This window comes from Lutra lutra, chromosome 1 (genome assembly GCF_902655055.1).
Source record: "Lutra lutra chromosome 1, mLutLut1.2, whole genome shotgun sequence".
Taxonomy (NCBI): Eukaryota; Metazoa; Chordata; class Mammalia; order Carnivora; family Mustelidae; genus Lutra; species Lutra lutra.
The window spans coordinates 178,153,800-178,174,332 of NC_062278.1; the positions used below are offsets into that span (position 1 = coordinate 178,153,800).

General features: G+C 36.4%; 1 protein-coding gene across 7 annotated transcripts in view; it reads right to left on the bottom strand.

Annotated features, from left to right (window-relative positions):
* The window catches only part of CNTN4 (contactin 4), a 963,126-nt gene that overhangs the window by 220,646 nt on the left and 721,947 nt on the right, over window positions 1-20,533 (bottom strand). For all 7 annotated transcript variants that reach the window (XM_047746452.1, XM_047746460.1, XM_047746478.1 and 4 more), the window contains one exon: window positions 8,629-8,724. In XM_047746452.1, the coding sequence (XP_047602408.1) occupies window positions 8,629-8,724 (96 nt within the window). The remainder of the gene's footprint in view (window positions 1-8,628; window positions 8,725-20,533) is intronic.

Genomic DNA, 20,533 nt, shown 5'->3' on the forward strand with positions numbered 1-20,533 from the left:
CATCATTAATTACCTAAAAGACTTTGGTTTCTGCCAAATAATGAACATAGAAACATTTACACAGAAGCAAAGAAGGAAAAGAAGAGATAGAAAAAGCATTTCTTGAAATTTATTTTTGGAATAACTTTTGTTTAACTAAATGATTTTCTTTAGGCTACTGAACAGAAAGAAATTTAATTAATTGCTATTTATTCAGTAGTCGAGTTTATTTCTAAGTGCTATGGATTTGCTATAGCTGTAAATCACCTTCAACATCTCTCTAACTGGAACTAAAAGGAGAATTAGGTAGAAAGTATATGGCTATCATTCCTGGGGAACTCTTCTTAGAACCCAGACCAGCAATTCTCTATATAGTTTAATTTAAGAAATTGGTGGCTTGGCTGCATAAGGTTTAGAATTATTCTAAAGCTAAGGAATGTTTCCTACTTAATATACTCACCTTTTTTTTCTTTTCATAAGTATATAGTTATTGACATCAAGGCACAAAAACATGGTCATAAAACATTCAACTTGTTGTAAAGAGCTGATAGAAAAATTAAAGGCAAAAAGTATGTAGTAGCATCATAGAATAAGCTTAACTAATTGTGGAGATGATTAACATCAGAAATATTGACCCTCCTTCTTATAGTCCTATCCAGCGGGGGAGAAGCAAGTCATTCTTTGAGACATGCAGGGTCTAATTCCTTCCTTTTGCTTCCTCTGCTGATTCTTTCTTTGAACTAAATGATCTCATGGCTGTGAGAAATGGAGCCTGTATTTGGTATAATAAAGACAAATAATCCTAGTGGACTATCCTCCCAAACATGAAATACCCCACCACACCATTTGTGTGGGACAGTTTATAACAAGTAGTCCTTGGTCAGTGTGGCTCTTTTTTCTGCTCAATGAGAGAAAAAAGGGCGGCTTAATAAATGAAGAAAAGCATCACCTTCCAAACTGTTTCACATTACTCTATACTGACTAGATCACTAATGTCTAAAATCTGATTGGTAAAATGAGAAGGAAAATAAAAAAGGAGGAATTAGACTATTACATTTCAGATGAAGGAGTTCAGGCTCACAGATTTCAAAGGAATATGGTAGAATCAAACAGCACAAACAACACTGCCTTAAGACTGTTTAATGTCACCTGGGTGGCTCAGTCAGTTCAGCATCCATCTCTTAGTTTCGGCTCAGGTCATGATCTCAGGGTCCTGAGATTGAGCCCCACACTGGGCTCTGTGCTCAGCACAGAATCTGCTTGAGACTCTCTCTCCCTCTCCCTCTGGCTGGCTCTCCCCACTGCCCTCTCTTGCTTTCTCTCAAATAAAAAAAAAAAATAAATAAATCTTTAGGGGTGCCTGGGTGGCTCAGTGGGTTAAAGCCTCTGTCTTCAGCTTGGGTCATGGTCTCGGGGTCCTGGGATGGAGCCCCATATGGGGCTCTCTGCTCGGCGGGGAGCCTGCTTCCTCCTCTCTCTCTGCCTGCTTCTCTGACTATTTGTAATCTCTATCAAATAAATAAATAAAATCTTTAAAAAAAAATCTTAAAAAAAAAAAGAGTGTTTAATGCCAAAACCAAAAGAAAACAGAAAACACCCTAAAACAAAAATATCCATAATAGTCTATGGTACTGATTAATCTATTACTGAAGGTTACCCTTTCCTCATTGAATTGTAATAGATGTCTACTTAAAGTGAATATATGAAGTTTCTTAGGTCAGACATAAAACTCAGAATGCATTTTCCATAAAAATTTTTAAAAAGGTAGTTTACTCAAGTTTGATTGACCCCTAATATATATGGTTGTTTTTTGTGTGTTTTTTTTTTTTTTTTTTTTTTACTGAAGTGTAGCTGACCTACAATGTTATATTAGTTTCAGGTAAACAACACAGTGATTAGGCATTTCTATACATTATGCAATGCTCCCCATTACAATCTTAGTACTGTCACCACACAAAGTTATTACATTATTGACTGTATTCCCTATGCTGTACTTTTCATTCTTATGACTTATTCCCTTTATAGTTGGAAGTTTGTACTTTTTTCTTTTCTTTTTTTTTAAGAGAGGGAGTGGGGAGGAGGAGCGGGAGAGAAAAAGATTCTCGAGCAGGTTCCAAACCCAGCATGCAGTCCTACACAGGGCTTGATCTCACAACCCTGAGATCATGACCTGAGCCAAAATCAAGAGTCAGATGCTTAACCTACAGAGCCTCCAAGGTGCCCCCATGCACGTTTTTAGTTTGATGTAGTCCCAATCGTTTATTTTTGCTTTTGTTTCTCTTGCTTGAGGAGCATATTCAGAAAAATGTTGCTAAGGCCAACATCAAAAAGAGTACCACCTATGCTTTCTTCTAGAAGTTTTATGGCTTCACATCTTACATTTAAGTCTTTAACCCATTGAGTTTATTTTTGTGTGTGGTTTAAGAGAGTGGTCTGGTTTCATTCTTTTGCATGTAGCTGTTCAGTTTTCCAATGCTTATTGAAGAGACTATCTTTTCCCCTACTGTATTTCTTGCCTCCTTTAATGTAGATTAATTGACCATATAAGCATGGGTTTATTTCTGGGGTCTCTGTACTAATCCACTGATCTATGGGCCTACTTTTGTGCCATACCACATTGTTTTGATTACCACAGCTTTGTAGTGTATCTTGAAATTGGGGGTTGTAATACCTCTAGCTTTGTTATTTTTTCTTAAGATTACTTTGGCTGTTCAGGGTCTTTTCTGGTTCCACATAAATTTTAGGATTACTTGTTCTAGCTTTGTGAAAAATGCTACTTGTATCTTGATAGGGAATGAACCAAATCTGTGGATTGCTTTGTAAAGTATGGATATTTTAATAATATTAATTCTTCCAATCTATGAGAATATCTTGCCATTTTTTTGTGTGTTGTCTTTAATTTCTTTCATCAATGTCTTAACAGTTTTTAGAGAACAGGCCTTTCACCTCCTTGGTTAAGTTTATTGTTACATATTTTAGGAAGCCTTTAACTGTGCAGATTGCTGTCATATTTATTACGTTTTTAAAAATTGTAACAACATATTTGAGGGGTTTACAGAACAAATATAAATTTCATTTAGGTATCATAGTACTGTATGAGGATTTGAGACTTATGCTGGAAATAAAGATCTAGGGAAAGACTGGGAGGGTAAAATGTGGATGAGAGAAAGCAGAGGGAATAAACTGGAAGTGGAGGGACTGCTTCTTGAAGAAAATGACCAGTTGTCCAAATCACATGGTGATAAAACTAGAATCCACCCATTCTGATGTCAGTTTTTCAGGAAGTGTGATATAATGGATGGGGCCCAATATGTAAAACTTTTAAATGTCAGCAATATGTTTTTTTTAAAGATTTATTTATTTATTTGACACAGAGAGAGAGATCACAAGCAGGCAGAGAAGCAGGCAGAGAGAGAGGGGGAAGCAGGCTCCCTGCTGAGCAGAGAGCCCGATTGGGGGTTCAATCCCAGGACCCTGAGATCATGACCTGAGCCGAAGGCAAAGGCTTAACTCACCGAGCCACCCAGGCACCCCTGTCAGCAATACTTAAAATCCACAGCACAGTGTGTTATGGTCCCAGGTTTGGATCTGGGTGCATCTTTGGGTGAGACATGAGGGCAAGAGCTAAACTTAGTGTCTATACTACAGTAAAATTAATTGGTATTTGGAGCAAATAAAGATGCACCTGAAAGTCTAAAGGTACACAGAGCTTGTAAGCATGGGAGCCAGTGTGGGGCAGGGGTTAGGAATAAGGCAGGAGTCAGGTTAGGCAAAGCTGTCAGCCTGACAAAATGCGGATGTCTAGAAGATTATTCTGGGTATAGAGGAGAAACATTTTAGCATAGCAATATCAGTCCAGGCCCAAGACCTGTCAGCATGGTTTGAACTCATTACGAAACTGTGTGAGCCTGATCCTGAAGGTGACATCTGGATGCTAGAAACAGTGTGTGTGGAATGACGGAGCCTAAATAGGGTTCCAAGAAGTTACATAAGTGGCCTAAGACCACATAGTAAGTTAACAGGAGATCTGGGTCTGGAATGTGGGTGTCCTAGTTTCATGCTTTTTCCTCCGACTTACAGTAAATACAAAATGATCCAGCTGAAATAACTACACTGTGGGAAGGCATGCTTCTTTTAGGGTTATAATATTCGTGGATATGTCAGATCAAATCAAGTTTCCTGGCCCCTGGAGATGTTTGCAAACGGAGAGGTTCTGCTCAGACAAGATCTACTTGATTTTGTAATGCAGAAATGCACACTTTCCACCCTGTCTGCATATTAGAATCATGTACAGTGTTTTTAAAAATGATGCCACAGGACCCCTCTCAAGAAAGGCACACTTAATTGATCTGGGATGGGGCCTAAAGAACCCCTGGCATAGAAAATCCAGTACCTGTTTCTACTGTTGTCTCTGGACTGGGGAAAAAAAAAAAAAAGTAATGTTCTAGGCAAAGATAACTCTTGACCCTGCCATTGATTAGTGTGTGACCCCACATAATCTCTTTGCTTCGATTTCCTTATCTGTGAAATACATGTCCTTCCTTCTTATAGGATTATTGTGAGGATCAGAGATAATATAATGGAAAGTAAGACATTATAAACACCATAAAGAACTCTACAGATGCTCTGTTATAAGGTCCCTGCATCTCAATGCCATGTGAACAGAATCCAACTTTAATGTGAATGTGTTCTGTGTAAAAGCATCTAATGATGACAATTATAGCTGGTTTCTATAAAACCGGTAACAATGAAGATCATCTTAGAATCAGAATCATGTAGTTTCTTTTTAATACTCTAGGAAACCATACTTTTACTAATAATACTGTAGTAAAAGCTGGCCAGATATAAAATGCTACTTTTAAAGATAAATAGTTGAGAAAAAGCCAGCCTTCTTTTTGGCTGTTCATCTCCTTTATCAACAACCACAAAAATACATGAAGTAAACGTAAAGCTTGAGGTGACTATATTTTATTTTAAATTCTTTTAAATATGAATTTGACACAAAAGTGCTCAACCTTTCTGCTTGGGTGATGTGGAAATCGAGGACTTCTATCTGAGCAGTGTGAATCTGGGCTGCGTTTGCAGAAGGTGATCAAAGTGGGTGGATCTTAAATATGGTGCTACCTTAGAGTCTCTAAAACAATAGATTTGTGGCCTTAGAATATCCTTGGGAAGTGGCTGGATACCTATGGTTTTAATATGTTGCCCTGGTTATGCCTCAGCTTCCTGTCTATCACTGGCCAGAAGTGAGGTGTGTGTGAGAATCACAGATATAGCTCGGGGCTTCTCAAACCGTAATGTGCATATGAATCACTTGGAGATCTTATTAAAATGTCAGTTCTTATTCAGTAGGCTCTGGGTGGAGCCTTAAACTGTCTTTTTAACAAGCTGCCAGGTGGGACAGATGCTGCTGGTCCATGGACCACACTTTGAGTAGCAAGGATCCAGGTGACATATAAAAGGAAGGTGAGAACAGAAACCCTCCTTGAAGAATTCATGAGGAATTCACCAGTGAATAATCCAATTTCAGTACAGTGGTAGGAAGAATCTCAAAGTACCTTGGTTCTATTGCTATTTAATGAGAGCTTGGTTAAGCGTCACGAATTCCCGGTGCCAAATGACCTTGGAGTTGATGGAAAGAAGGAGAAAATTCTGGATCTCACTAAACTCTATTTCTAATAAGAAGGAACACCATGGACAACCAGAGCCCATCATGGTGATTTCTATTATTTGGTGCTTGTGTTAAGATTTAATAGTAAAATCTGTGCAGTGACATCATAATAGAATTCATATCTATTAACCAAAAGATGACAAAGATGCTACATGCGGTGATTGGTAAGGTACTGGGTATACCTGCTGACTGAAATGCTTTTCAAAATATATTAATTGTTGCTCATTTCTCTGTTACCCTAAGAAGGTCTGACACTGCACAGCTTATGAAAGAGGACGTGCAGCATCCTTTACAATGGATTTCACACCATTACTCAGTATCCCACTGATACAATAAAAGGCTGACTCATTTCCTTCCCTCTGCATGATCTGTTACAATTGAAACTGGGATACCATATGCTGGATCTAAAATGCTCAGTATGTCATGGCTCCTGGTGATTCTGCTGGCTTTCAGGTGACATAAGCCCAGAGAAGCGATGAGAGAATCACTGCGGCACAGTTTGCACCGAAAGGTTCTGAGTAATCGGGGGGATTTCATCACATAATCATTGACTCTGCTGCCCAAAACTGATGGCTGTCTGAGATGCTCTCTTACACCCTTCAAGATCCTGTTGTCTTGCACATTTCCTTGCCTTGCCTGCCTTGCCCACAGTGTTCCTGGGCACGCAACTTCTAATAAAGCCCATAATGAGAATATTTATTTCCTTGTCTTTCACCATCAGGGCCGTCAGGAATGTCAGCACAGCTCAAGAAACTGGATTTCAGAGCTGCTGACTGCTGCCAACAGAGACAAGCACATTTCAGGGGATGTCTATGAAAATGTTTAATATATTTCTCTGTGGGAAGGGGAAAGTCTTCAGGTGTCTCGCTGTGTAGCAGCACAGCAACACTCCAGGTGCTTTGCCTTTCCCAAAGATACCATTATACCAGGGAGTAGTGGGGCACTTTGTTTCTTAATATGCCTACAAGATTAATTTTTAGCGTTGCTGCCATGTTATGTAGGTTTAATGCTGTGAGGCAGACTGCAGAAAAAATTAGCAAAACCCTCAATTCTTATTTTGATTCGATTTCACAATAGGAAGAGAAAAGTTAGTCTGAGTGAGCTTCACTTTAACCGAAATACGTGTCCAGTTAATTGCTTTCTTCATATAAATGACAGAACTTCAATAATGCAAACCTACTGGATAAATACGTTTAGTCTTTACTGAGTTACCACCATGTAATGATACAACTAAAAGGGATCTGAGAGCTTTCCTTTCATCTCCTCATTTTATAGATAAGATGAGGGAAAATATTTGCTCAATATCAAAGAACGATTTGAAATAGAGTCAGGACCGGAACTCATGTCCTGGACTCCAAATGTAATGCTTCTGATACTAACTTGAAGGGAAAATGGGAGCCCTAAGGAGTAAACATCTCTCAGAACACAAACCACCAAAATCTAATCTGGATTCTCTGCCTGTCTTCAAAAGCCAGAACCTTGAATAATTCCATGTCTTCAGTCTAGACTCAGAAGGGCACCTGCCTCTTCCATCTGTTTTTATACTTGTTGCGTCAGAAGTACAAGTCTTTTAGCTATTTTGCTAATTGTTATCTCCTGCTGTAAAGGTTAGCTGGGGCATTAGATCAGAAAGGAAAAGTTACAACTTCAGAATGCAGGACAAAAATAAAAGGGTGTTTTCACATTCTCAGTTTAAAATATTTTTTTTTCTTTTCATCATGTGTTAGGCCAAACAGAAAATTAAAATAGCAAGGACAGCAGATAGCAAATTCAACTTGAGCCAGAATTTCCAAGAGTAGAGTTTGTCAATCTTGTTACCTCAAGTTTTAGAGGAATCCCAATAAATATCATTATCTATTAAACCTCCAAGCTACTGAACCCTTTATGGGGACTCAGATTTGTCTGTCAGTCATTGTTAGTCTTTTTAGCAGACACTGCAAGTTGCCTATACAGCACGTCTCTATAGTCTCCCTTATTACAAAATTATGGTTTGTTTGTTTTTTTTCAGGGCTATCAAACTGATCTGTGTAAAATACTTGATTTCTCAGTCTCTTTTGCCACTAGGGGTGATCAGTGACATGTAGGTAAGTCCTTGGGCAAAGCAAACCTTTCATAATACAAAGGCAAATTGAGACAGAGTCTTCTGACTTTTGTCCTTGACTCTTCCTATTTCTTCCTATCTGAACTGCACCCTGGTACCCTAGCCATACCACATGTTGAGGACTTCAGAAAAGGATGGAAGAAACGGCTCGTATCCTGGAAGACATCTTCAAGAAGTGGTATCAGATTTAAATTACGTACCTCTGGAAATGTGAGTGAAAACAACACAAAATCCGGTCTGCTGAAACCTGTGTAAGCTGGGTTTTCAGTTATTTGCAGTCAAATGAATTCCTTATTTATTTATTTATTGCGTATTAAGGAGGGCACTTGTGATGAACACTGGGTGTTGATGTAAGTGATGAATCACTAAATTTTACACCTGGAACTATGTTATACTGTATGTTAATAAACCAGAATTTAAATAAAAACTTGGAAAAATAAACAAAAATAATTCAAATGGATTCCTAACTGATCCAGTAATTATGACTCTTTACAAAGTGATCCTGGACTGGATCTGATCCTTTCCCAGGCCAAACACAAGATGAAATCAAGCAACGTCAGCTTTGAAACCAATAAAGTTGGAGAAAGTACTGATAGTTTTACCTACATTGCCTTACCAAGAAACAGGATTCTGATCTCATTGGGCTCAGGTGTCTTTCCCGTTGTGCCGGGTAGATAGCAGTTGGGTAGAATGTTTGCAGAATCTGACATTTCCCTATCCTAATTATGGGAGGCATTGATTCTTCCTTGACACAGAGTGACTTTGGGAATCTCCACAAATGACACTTTTTCCTTAGCCAGTGCCAAGGAGGGCAGAAAACCAGCAGGAAAGATAGCAGTGAGTGAAGTGTAGACATTTCAGTGAATTTATAGTTTACCTCCTGAATGAGCTGGTGGGCCACACAGTAGTACCATCCCCTGACCTTGACGGACAGACACAGTGCTTCTTGTTCTTGTTTTAAAGTTTTCAAGATCTGTTAGGGGAAATAAAAGAACAAGGGTTTAAATTAAAAAGGCCTGAGATACTGTGGGAGAGTATAAGTGTTTCAAAAGAGGATGGTCTTTTGCTGAAAAATAGCCTTTGTGTCACTCGTACCAAGGAAATTTAGTATAGGCTCTTTCCACGTGATAATGTCCTGTCTTTCTTGATTCTGTATCTATACTGTAATGGAGCTACTTGCCACATGTGACTAGTTAGATTTAAAACATATAAAATTAAATAAAATGTACACTTCAGTTCCTCAGCCATACTAGCTACATTTTGTGTTCACATGTAGCTAGCGATTCCTATGTTGGAAATAGAATATTCACATCACTGAAGAAAGTTCTATTGGACAGTGAAGGAACCAAGATTTAATGATGTTAAGTGACTTCACCAACATCTTTTTTGTAATTAAATATCATTATCAGGATGTAAATTCATGTAATCTGATGCTCAATTCTGTTCACTTCACGAACCGTTTATTATATGCAATTATGTATCAGTCTATAAGTACCTAGAATACGACTCTGTATATGCACACACACACACATTATATACAATGTATAAACATACATATGCACACATACATAATTGTTTCAAAGCTCTTGTATATTTTTAAAAATTTATAAGGTACCGTCCAAGGTTCTGTTTGGTGGGGAAAACAAAAGTTCCCCTCTGTCAAGGAGGTCAAGTCTGGTTAGAAAGATAAAACATTACAAATCCAAAAATTGCAGTTTGAGCCTGTGAATAAGCAGCTGCCAATAAAAGTGAGTTCATGTAAAAAAAAAATATGGATAATAAAGTGACAGACATATTACTGTTGAAAAAAATTTTCTTCCATCCTCCCAAATGTAAATCTTCTCAACAAGAAGTATTTTAAGTGCCATTTTGTTTTTGTTGTCTAAAACGTTTGATTCAATAACCTCTTATCGGATTTGAGGATTATTCCAAGCCAAGTATACTCTGCAGGGTTGCAAGGCCATCTCAATGTGCACACTAGAGAACATGGACATTTATTGACTATTTCCTTCATGGTGGCCATTTTGCTAAGTATTTTATCTTATTTTATAATTATTTTATTTTATTTTATATTTTTTAGAACTTCTTTTAAAGATTTTTTTTTTTATTCATTTGACAGAGCGAGAGAGAGAGAGAGTGAGAGCAAGCACAACCAGAGGAAGTGGCAGAGGCAGAGGGAGAGGCAGGCTCCCCGCTGAGCAGGGAGGCTGATGGGGGACTCCATCCCAGGAACATGGGGTCATGACCTGAGCTGAAGGCAGACACTTAACCAACTGAGCCACCCAGGCATCCCTTGATAAGTATTTCTTGATGATTATCTTAAGTGATCCTAATAATAACTGTATGAGTTAATTTCCATTAATGTCTCCATTTTACAGGCTAGAAAGGAGAGGCACCATGAGGTTTGTTAAAGGCTACATTAATGAGCGATGAAGCTAGGAGGAGAAAGCTGACAACCTTCCTGCAAAATGGAATGTTTCTACAGTCAGGCTTGACTTTAAGGAGAGGTCAGGATATTAAAAAATTTAGATACACACATATCTTCATTACCAACTTCTAGAATTATGCAAATTTTAAGATCATACATTATTATTTTCATTAATTAAGTACTTATAAAAATTTCACTAAACATCATTTGGTTGTCAGCTCAGGATACAAACATTATATGCTCTATAGCTTCTGCCCTGTAGGGACCCAAGAGTGTAGTGGGCATGACTGACAGGTAACACCTAATCACAGGAAGCCAAACTATATCAGAGTTAAGATGTGAAACAGTGCACTTAGAGGACATGTATATATTCAGCACAATACAAAAAAGTACTATAGCTTGAATTACATTGCTGCTATAATACAATTCTTTTAATCCAAGGAGTACCAGGTGAGACAGATATGATATTTTTCTTTCAAGGAAATGGCTCTTCAGAAGAGATTAAGGGAGAGATTTAAAAACAACTTTATTATGGAAAATGGTTTAATATGGTAAACCATTACGCTTAAAAGTGACAGTGAATCACTCTGAATTGTCACTTCTGCATATAGGTTCTTAGAATACATCATCTAAGCTTTTGCACAAACATCCCATCCAATCTTCAGAGTTGCATGAAAAATTAAGGGCTAATAGATAAAAGAGATCATGTAGGCAAAATGCACCACTGTTATGACTAGAGAAAGGGCATTAAGAAAGAGAAAGAAAATGAGAAACACATGCTATGATTTTTAACTGTCCTTTCTGAGTTTAAAAAACTAGATTTCTGTTTCTTCCTTTTTGGCTTATGAATTCATACAGTTCTACAAGTATTGGGCAGTCAGAATAAATCACAGTAATCTGATATTCGATAAACTATTTATACATATTTCTTAGTAGTTAGTTGAAATAAATTCCACATGGCAAACCCTACTTACATAGTGAATGGAAAAGACTACATTTAGACAGATTTGACTTTGAAATCAATTCTGTCATATATTAGCCATGTTGCTGACCTTGGGCAAGTCTTCATTTTCTCATAAATAAATGTGAATAAGTGTGTTTTGTTTTCAAGTAAGAGTCATGATCAATAATTAAGTAAGATAATACTTGAAAAACACAAGGCCATACACAAAGCCTGTCATGCTACAAGTTTTGCATTCAGTATATGTTTGTTCTGTCCACTGAAAAATGCTGTAATACAGAGGCAAATCATAACCCAATCATTTTATTTATGAGAGTGTCCCAAATAGTAAATGAATTCTAAAGAGAATTCTAGAGAGCTACAGATGCTAAACAAAAGACACTATATTTATGCACATGTTTAAGGAAAAATTTCATGTCCAAAACTGGCCTTTTTAGATATAACTATCCATCCAGATCATAATTACTAGCAGCATGATAACTGTAGAAATCAAAGAACTATGTATGTGAATGGTATATTTGAAGCTTGTACACTCATGGCTCAGGCCTTTCTCAGCAAATTCCCACATATATTATTTTCTAAGAGTCATTTTATTTCTAAAGCCTTGGTACTAGGTAATGACAGCTAACAACAGACATTACAAGATAGTTAGAATATGTTTTGGATGATGCTCTATTACCACGACCATTGCTCTAATAGCAACAACAGCATCCACCTGCAAAATGCATTAAGGTCATACCATGTGCCAAGCACTTATCATATAGATCTCATCTAATTCCATCATAATTTAAATTCTCAATTTAAAGGTGATAGAAGTGAAGCTCAGAGACATTTCTTTACCCACATACGAAGTGGTCAGAAAAATACAAATTCTTATCTGTCTCCCTCCAAAGCTACTGCTCTCAAACACCAGAATATATGGTTTCTGCACTGATTGGCTTCTGCACTGATTTAGTGAAGCCAGTGAAAAAGAGCATTCAAACTAGTTACTCAAAATTTTAGAGAAAAAAAAAAGTTTGAATGAATATTAAGCTCTTCAGTAAATATGCAAGAAAATCCACATTTCAATGCACAAAGCAATGAGTAGGTGCATTTGATTCCAAATCTTCTATTCCTTTGCTTTTCCTTGTGGTTGAATACTCAATGTAGGGATTTTAAACATTAGGTGAAAAGGATGAAATCGAACAAGGAGAAAACAATCAGAAACAACTCTATTAAGAAGCATGATCGTTGCATTGTCAGTAAGGTAGCTGAACAATGCAGTCAGGCACTAAAGATATGGCTGAATAAATGATGTATATGTATGACAAGGAATTAATATCCATGTATTGTGGCTTTTCAAAACAACTTGTTTTTCCAGCTCTGTATATGGTTCACTGACACATGATTCATAGACTTTTAAAAATAAATGGCTATACTTTTTGGTGTTGATTTCATTCATCATCATTTTACATAAATTTTTCCAGAAATCATATGCTAAGGGACGCACAATTTTGTGGCAGATGTGTTTTCAAATCATATTTTTCTGTGGAAACAATTGTCCTTTTTTCTGCTGTGGAATGTAATATCAGCATTTCATTTTTAAATGAGATTAGAAAATATGCTATAGTACTTGGAATGTGTATTGAGTGCATGGAGGAAATGATTTAGCAGTTAAATTCCTGGGGGAGTAAAAGTATACAAAGGTCTTAAAGCTGTAATATGTGATAAATAATAAAAAGCCTTAATATATGAGAATACTTAGAATTCAGGCTGCAGAGTAAATCAGAGAGTGAGAGAGAAAAATCTCCACATATTTCCTGTCTATAAAGTTATTAAATGTTTAGAGGAAAGGAAGAGATACTTTACAACAAATACCTGGATGTATTCTACAGAAAACAAAAATCAAGAGGGCCTAAGATATGTTTTGAGAAGTAACAGTAAATAGTAAAGAGTAACTTATTTAGGCCATCATTAAGGGACTACCCATTGAACAGGGAAGAGCTGAAGACATTCATAGGGTGGGACCAGCCAAGGTATAAGACCTTTAGTTTTAAAATGGCCAGAAAATGTTAATGAGATCATAACATAGATCATTGTTGGTTAAGAATCTACAAAGAGGCAGTAGGAAAGGAAAGAGGAAGAATGAAACAGTAAACTATGCAAGTAATGCATGTATTTTTAATACATGTATTATTCACTACAAGTTAAAAATAATTCACTTTTTCCCTGGTTTCGGTAGGCATGGATCCTATTAATTCTTATAGAGTGGCCTTAGAACAAGAAATTTCCATCACCAGTTTCCTTTGATAAAGCTTCCTCCAATTTTGAAAGTAGCAATCAATAAGGAAATCAATATCAACTTGGAAAAATGGTCAAGCAATACATTTGTTATGGATACAATTTCCATAATGATGATTGCACCATTTACTTTTTTAAAAGAGGTATTTTTTAGAACATAACTTTAAAAACTGATTATCATGCAGCATATTTAAAATTATGTCTTGACTCTCTGCCATTTGTTCCCTGAATGTATGCATTTGTGGATGCACATTTGCATGGTTTCTTGAATTCTAGAGATTCCTATTGAAAACAAGTCTAAACTTATAAAACCTTAGGAATTGCAAAGCCACATCTTTTACATTCTTTCTACTCAGGAAGAAAGAAGAAACCATTAATGAAACTGGCATGGTTGACTGGGTTTCCCAATGAGAATATACAGCAAGAGGAAAAATTGCATAGTGGTTTAACATACTGGCTTTGTAGTCAGAAGAACCTGAGGACAAATGTGGTACTCTTACTTTCTAGCTGTATGATGGTGGTAGGTGAGTTATTTAATCACCCAGAACTTCAGTTTCTTCATCTCTAATATTAGGATAATAATCCCTATCTCATGGAGCTCTTTAAGGAAGAAGATCATGCATATGAAGAATTTACATACTATCTGATCCAAAGTTGGTAGGCTATAAATTTTAGCATTATCATTATTGTTTCTTGCCATCAAAATGAAACTGTACAGAAAATGACTTGCTGGGGGAAAGCCTGTGAGTCCAAACTTCCACCAGATAAGGTAACACTAGAGTGGTCAAGTCAAATGTACCATGGCAAAAAAATGCTAATAGGGCTTAAAACAGATCTTCTTTTGCTAATCTTAATTGTGTTTTTAAGTCTAGACAGAAGCTGAAGTAAGCAGTCTATCTTATCCTGTCCACTGCATGGACTGTATTTTTTATATGACTTACAATTAAGATATATTCACATATAATGGATTCAGAAAATTTTTCTTAAGAACTTTTTCTTACGATGATACGGTCTGAGCAAGTTTGTTACTTTTTAGTGAAAAAGTGGAAAATATTTTCATAAAATAGTAAAAACTGGTATTTGTTTACCTTCTACAACAGATGCAAACATATGATTTCTGAAACAGAAATAAATTATGAAACATTATATTATTTATTGATTATATAAATTTACTTACTGAACTAAAGTTCACACTATAGACCAGATGGAAATAGAATGGATAAAAATGGGAATCGAAATATATGTATATATGATTGTAAAATATTGATAGATATGTTTGTCAGAATCTTGCTTTTCCTTATGTTGTTAACTTTCCCATTTGTTTATCCAGTCTCTAGCAAATATTTTTTCAGTTCCTCTTTTATTCCAAGTATTGATGTCAGCTATCTTATTTCTCTAACAACTAAATAAAACAACAAAGGAAAACATATGTCTACGCTAAACATCTGAAATTAAATATCCCAATTTGTTGGCAGTCTAAAGTAAGAGATCAAAATCTGATTCTAGGTGGCGGTCTGACATTGAAAAGTAAAGCAAATCTCTTTCCTGGAGATCTTTGTGTCTTTATTAATATTTCTAAGTTAATGTGTACTCAAATTACAAATGACTCATTCATAGAACTGGCTTATGACCTTGTTCTTTCACAGTCCTAATGCTGCTACTATGGACATCTTATGAAAATTCTCAAGCACCTATTTCCAAATACAAAGGAAGAGGCCATGGGATCTCTCCCAGGTGCTGAACAAGACCACACAATATCTCCCACCAAATGTCTGAAGTTTTTCTCACCCTCTTCAGTTATGCCAGATGGAAACTATGATTTAGGGATTACTTTGGAATTACAGAAATTATATTTTAAAACCATAAATGGCTGTAAATACATTACCTTGAGAGTAGTCATTTACCGTGAAGAGGAATTAATCCAATCAGATTTCTTTCTCTAAATAAGTAAATAAGATCAGTAGGGATTCTTTGGGAGTTTTAACAAAAAAGAAAGAAAAGAAAATGTTATCTACGAAATAATGGGGAGGGTAAAATAGGGCTGAGAAAACTCAAGAAAAAATTAATGACCTAAAAAATAGAATGAGGAAAGGTGGGTAGAGACTGTCAAAGACAAATCTGCCTGGAGTCAGCAATCTTGTATTTTGCAAAAGAGGAAGTTATGCTCCTCTTTCTCCTCCACCACATTACTATAACATTTTTCTTTTCCAGCAACAAAACCTAGTTAAGAACTTAAAATGGTATATGTGTTAAGGAGGCTTCTGAGGACTCTTTGGGAAATTAATCACTTTTGTAAACTCTAACTCATTAGCAAACAACTACAACAACAACAACAACACAATAGAATGCCAGTTTTAACTAGCTTCCATAAAGAACTCAATTTCTCATTTTCCATGTGTTCATTTATTTAATCCTTGAAATGACTCTATGATGTATTATTACTAATCCCATTTTATATAAAGAAAAAGTTAACACCCAAGATCAAAGATACAGTATAAGGAAGAGAATGAATTATAACCAAGGTTAACCTAATCCAGAAGTACACACACTTAGCATCGTTCTACATAGAATTAAATTTTAAAAATGAAAAATGAAAAATTTTAATTAAAAAAAATTAAAGTTTTAATTTTAAAAATGAAACTTAAACTTTTAAAAATGAAAATTTTAAAAATTTGCTGATTGGTTGACTAGTTGAGACTTTCACTTTTTAACCTCTCTACAATTATTTCCTTGACTTTTCAAGAAAATAAAAGGTGCTTTGTTGCCCTTTGCTCTGTAAGTGTGTGACTCTCCTGTAGCTCTTTTTATTCCTCATATTGGTTTCTTTCTCTTTATTCTTCTTTTTGAGCATATTCGATTTTATCTAGACCCTTGTGTTACTTAATAAATTAAAGAACAACTCAATTTAAAATGTTTGAGTTTCTCCATGTGTTCCATAAAAACCTGAACCTATCTAACTCACAAGGTTACAAGAATTAGTGTGATATGGCAACATAAATAATGTTGTTCTACTTTGGAGACAGGTGCTCTAAAATACAAGCTATTATTACCAGCGCTTTTCTCTACAGGAGCTCATCTCTTTTCGCATATCATCCTGACTCAGGAGTGTTAATAGTTAGGCAGCTGCATTCTGTATCTTTGGTTTCATGTTTACAAAACATCAACAGAAACAAGGATTTCAGAAAAGCATTTGGCCTAGTAAATTTTAGAATAAATCATGAAATATTCACTGTATTCCATAAAGGCCCTTTGATATCTGGTCCCTGCCTATGTACCCAGTCCCATTTCCTCCTTCCTTATTTAAACCACAATAAACAGGTTTTGCTTTCTCTTCTTCAAGAACTTTAAGGTTAATCCTTTTTTAAGACCTTTGAACTTGCTGTTCCCTTTATTTGGAACACATTTGACTCATCTTTGGCTCATCATTCCCATCCCTCAGGACTCAATTCAAATGTCACCTCCTCAGACAAACCTTTTCTGAGGGTTTATCTCAAGTAGACCACCACTGACTCTAGTCACTTTCCATCACATCACCTCTTTATGCCTTATGTTTTCTTATACGCTATTTGATTTATTGTCTCCCCTACATCCCTTCCTCTACCCAAGAGAAAAGCTTACTGAAACAGAAATCTTTTCAAGTCTTTATCAATCTGTAGCACGGGGCCCCAAACAGTGTCTGATACATACTAGGTACTTAATGACTATTTGTTCAGCACAGCTCCCCCCTGTTTCACACACTCAGTAAGACTTGTTGGTCTAGCATGAACTTTCTTGTATTTGTCCACATGAAAGACCATTTCCCAACATCTTGGCTACAAAAGACCTTTGGGTGCTGGATCTTGCCAGGGATGCTCTGGAAGGTAACTTCAAGAAAAGGTCTCTAATCAAAGAGTTAAGCTACCCAAGTATGAAAGCTTAGAGATACACTCACCAAGACTGAAATACAAGCAGGGTATGAAAAAAATTTGCTGCTTGATACAAGAAATACCCTCCCACCCGCTGACCCCTGAGGCTCAGGAAATGCCCAAGATGATGAAAATATGAAACAACAGCATGCAAATTGCATGGGTCTGTTATTTGTGATCAGGGCTCTCAGCTAGTCAGTGATATATCATACAATTATCTGTTTTTCATCTAGTGTGAGAATTCTGTAATTTGATAGACTTATGATCATTACAGTTTTGACAGAAAGAAACATGATTCTTCATTTTGTACTTTTCTTTGTGCCTTTTCTTCTCCCCTCTGAAAATTAAAATTAGCAAGTTGTAATTCATTGTACCAGTCTTCTTAATAAACAGGCAACCCTAGAGGGCAAATCAAATATATTCAAGTAACACTAGGATAAATATCCTCTGAAGAAATGCTGAAAAGGCATGTATCAGGAGGCCATTGTAAAGTCAGTAATCTATAGGAAAAACCTTGGGAAGATACTACTAAATGGAGATATATGGGCCACAGATCATGATCAAACCCTGGAGACCATATATTTACCTGCCATACAATTGGTGATAAAACACTGTGCTTTAAAGGGAAAGAAATCTTTTCATCCGAAACTTTTTCATTCCATTTCTTTTGTTTTGTTAACCTTTTAGAGATATAAGCCTGAGCAATTAATTCACTTTCAAGTTTGCCTAGCACTGAGTGGCAATGGGTACAGTCTCTAAGGAAGAGGGGCAGTTTCTCACCTCCTGCTCATAAATGAAACTAGGTAGGTGCTTATATATTTAAATGTTCTCTTATTTCTATAATTTTTTAAAAAATTTTTTTTTATTTGACAGAGATCACAAGTAGGCAGAGAGATGGAGAAGCAGGCTCTCTGCTGAGCAGAGAGTCCCACGTGGGGCTCAATCCCAGGACCCTGAGATCATGACCTGAGCCGAAGGCAGAGGCTTAACCCACTGAGCCACCCAGGTGCCCCAAATGTTCTCTTATTTCTATCCAAAAAAGTAGACATATTTCCCAAGGATCTTGGGAAGAAATTACACTGATTGTTAATTTTAAAGGGAAAGGCATACTTTATCAGTTTTTCCTGACACTCTATGCTCTGCAGTGAAGTTTTGCTTTAAAAAGCAAACGAAGAGTCCTCACTACATACTAAGTTTAGGATTTTTGACACAATAAAACAGGGAATGGTGACTCATACAGAAAAATGCCAGTATTCATATATGGAGGGCTCCTAAGGAATTGGACATGCTTTGCCATATAGTTACTTTGGGGGAAATCAAAGCTATTGGAAGTAACATGTTTGTTTAATCACTGGCTCAAAGAGTATACTTCTCTGCCTTTTTCCTATCTCTTCTTTGAGTATAAAACATATATTGGGATACTGGATGCTGAATTAGCTGTATTTAGTATACTTCTTAAAAAAAAGTTAAGGGCATAAAAAAAAAAAATTTCTGTATATAAATGAAATCCCCAGATGAAGAGCAGCTGTTATTTATGTTGAATTTGAGTTGCTTTGGCAACTTCAACCATATATTTTTATCTCATTACAGTTTTGAAAATAAAACCATCATCAAATATACATGTAAGCTATGTGTTTATTCATCATCTATTTAGACTTTGCTATGGATGCTGTTTCACTGTTCTTATTTTCACAGAGAGAAATCAGAGATAAGCCTGCAGCGTGGTAAACCTGTGGAGTTTTGGAAATGCCATCACTAAAGCCTCTTGCTTTAAATGCGCTGTTAAGGGAGATGAAAACTAATACAGCCTCAATCAATATCTATAATATGTTTATGATGAGCACTTATTATATGTCAGCTACTATTATAGGCACAGGGGATGTATTATTGAACGATAAAAAACAAAAAACAAAAAACATCCTCTTCTCAAAGAGGCTAAAGTGGACAAAATGACCATAAGCAAAATAAATAAATCACACTGATGATAGGGGCTATAGGAACATGAGTTAGGAAAACATAGGGAAAAATTAGGATAAGGAATGCTTGTATGAACTTTTAAAAGAGGAAGATCATGTAAAAGTAGAATCTTTTTACTTCCCTTCCTACTTCCAAATGTGGAGGAATAAATCACTCTCCTTCTGCCAACTCAGCTCTTGGCCCCCACAGAGAATGCCAAGAAGGGTGTAAAGTAGTGCCAAGTGGCACAGCAGTCTTGATTTAGTTTTGTACTTTCTTATTTATAACTGAAGTTGAAGTCACCTTAATTCAGGTAACATCTGAGAGGCCTAATAAATATTTTTATTTTGTGTCTAAAAGTTTAATGCAGTTCCCCAGCAAAAACAAGTATAAAACTTGAAATAACTCTAAATAACTGAAGAAATGGCAGAAACAAATAAGCAGGCATACTAAACACATCTTGATTTCCTAAAGGAAGACAATCACCAAACCAGTACTATGATAATGTATGTGCTGCTTTAAGACAATGTTACTGTTTTCTGTCTCAGAAATCCTACAGAGCCAGAAAATTTCAGAGCTGGGAAGATCTTAATGCCTCAGTGTGTTTGGGCTGCTATAACAAATACACACAGACTGAGTGGTTTAAACAACAAACATTGATTTCTCACAGTTCTGGAGACTGAGAAGTCCAAGATTAAGGTGCTGGCAGAGCTGGTGTCTGCTGAAGGTCTGCTTGCTGATTTTTGCTGTATCCTCCATGGTCTCTTCCTATAAGGGTACTAATCTCATTCATGGGGGCTTGACCTTCATGACCTAAACACCTCCCAAAGGCTTCACCTCTTAATGCTATCTGGGGGTTAGGATTTTAACAAATGAATTTTGGAGAGATGCAAACATTTAATCCATAACACCATCCTTTCTTCAGTGTGAGCTCCTGCCCTCATCCTTAACTTCTTCCCTTAAATATTATTTATGGTGCCATATGTGGTAGATTATGTGGAGAATACGAAAGCAAATCAAACATGGTCCCTGACCTCAAGAAGTTTACAATCTACATAAGATAGGCACATAAATAACTCCATTGCAAGGTATAAAGCTGGTAATCAATGCAGCAGAGAGGTAGGGAGAAAGCGCTATGGGAGACGAAAGGAAGTACTTTTCGTTGGGGATAAATCATCCAGTCAACGCTCCATCTGCACAAGTGATGAATCAAAGTGTATGGGAACCAAGAGACTTGGATCTTGGGTTTAAT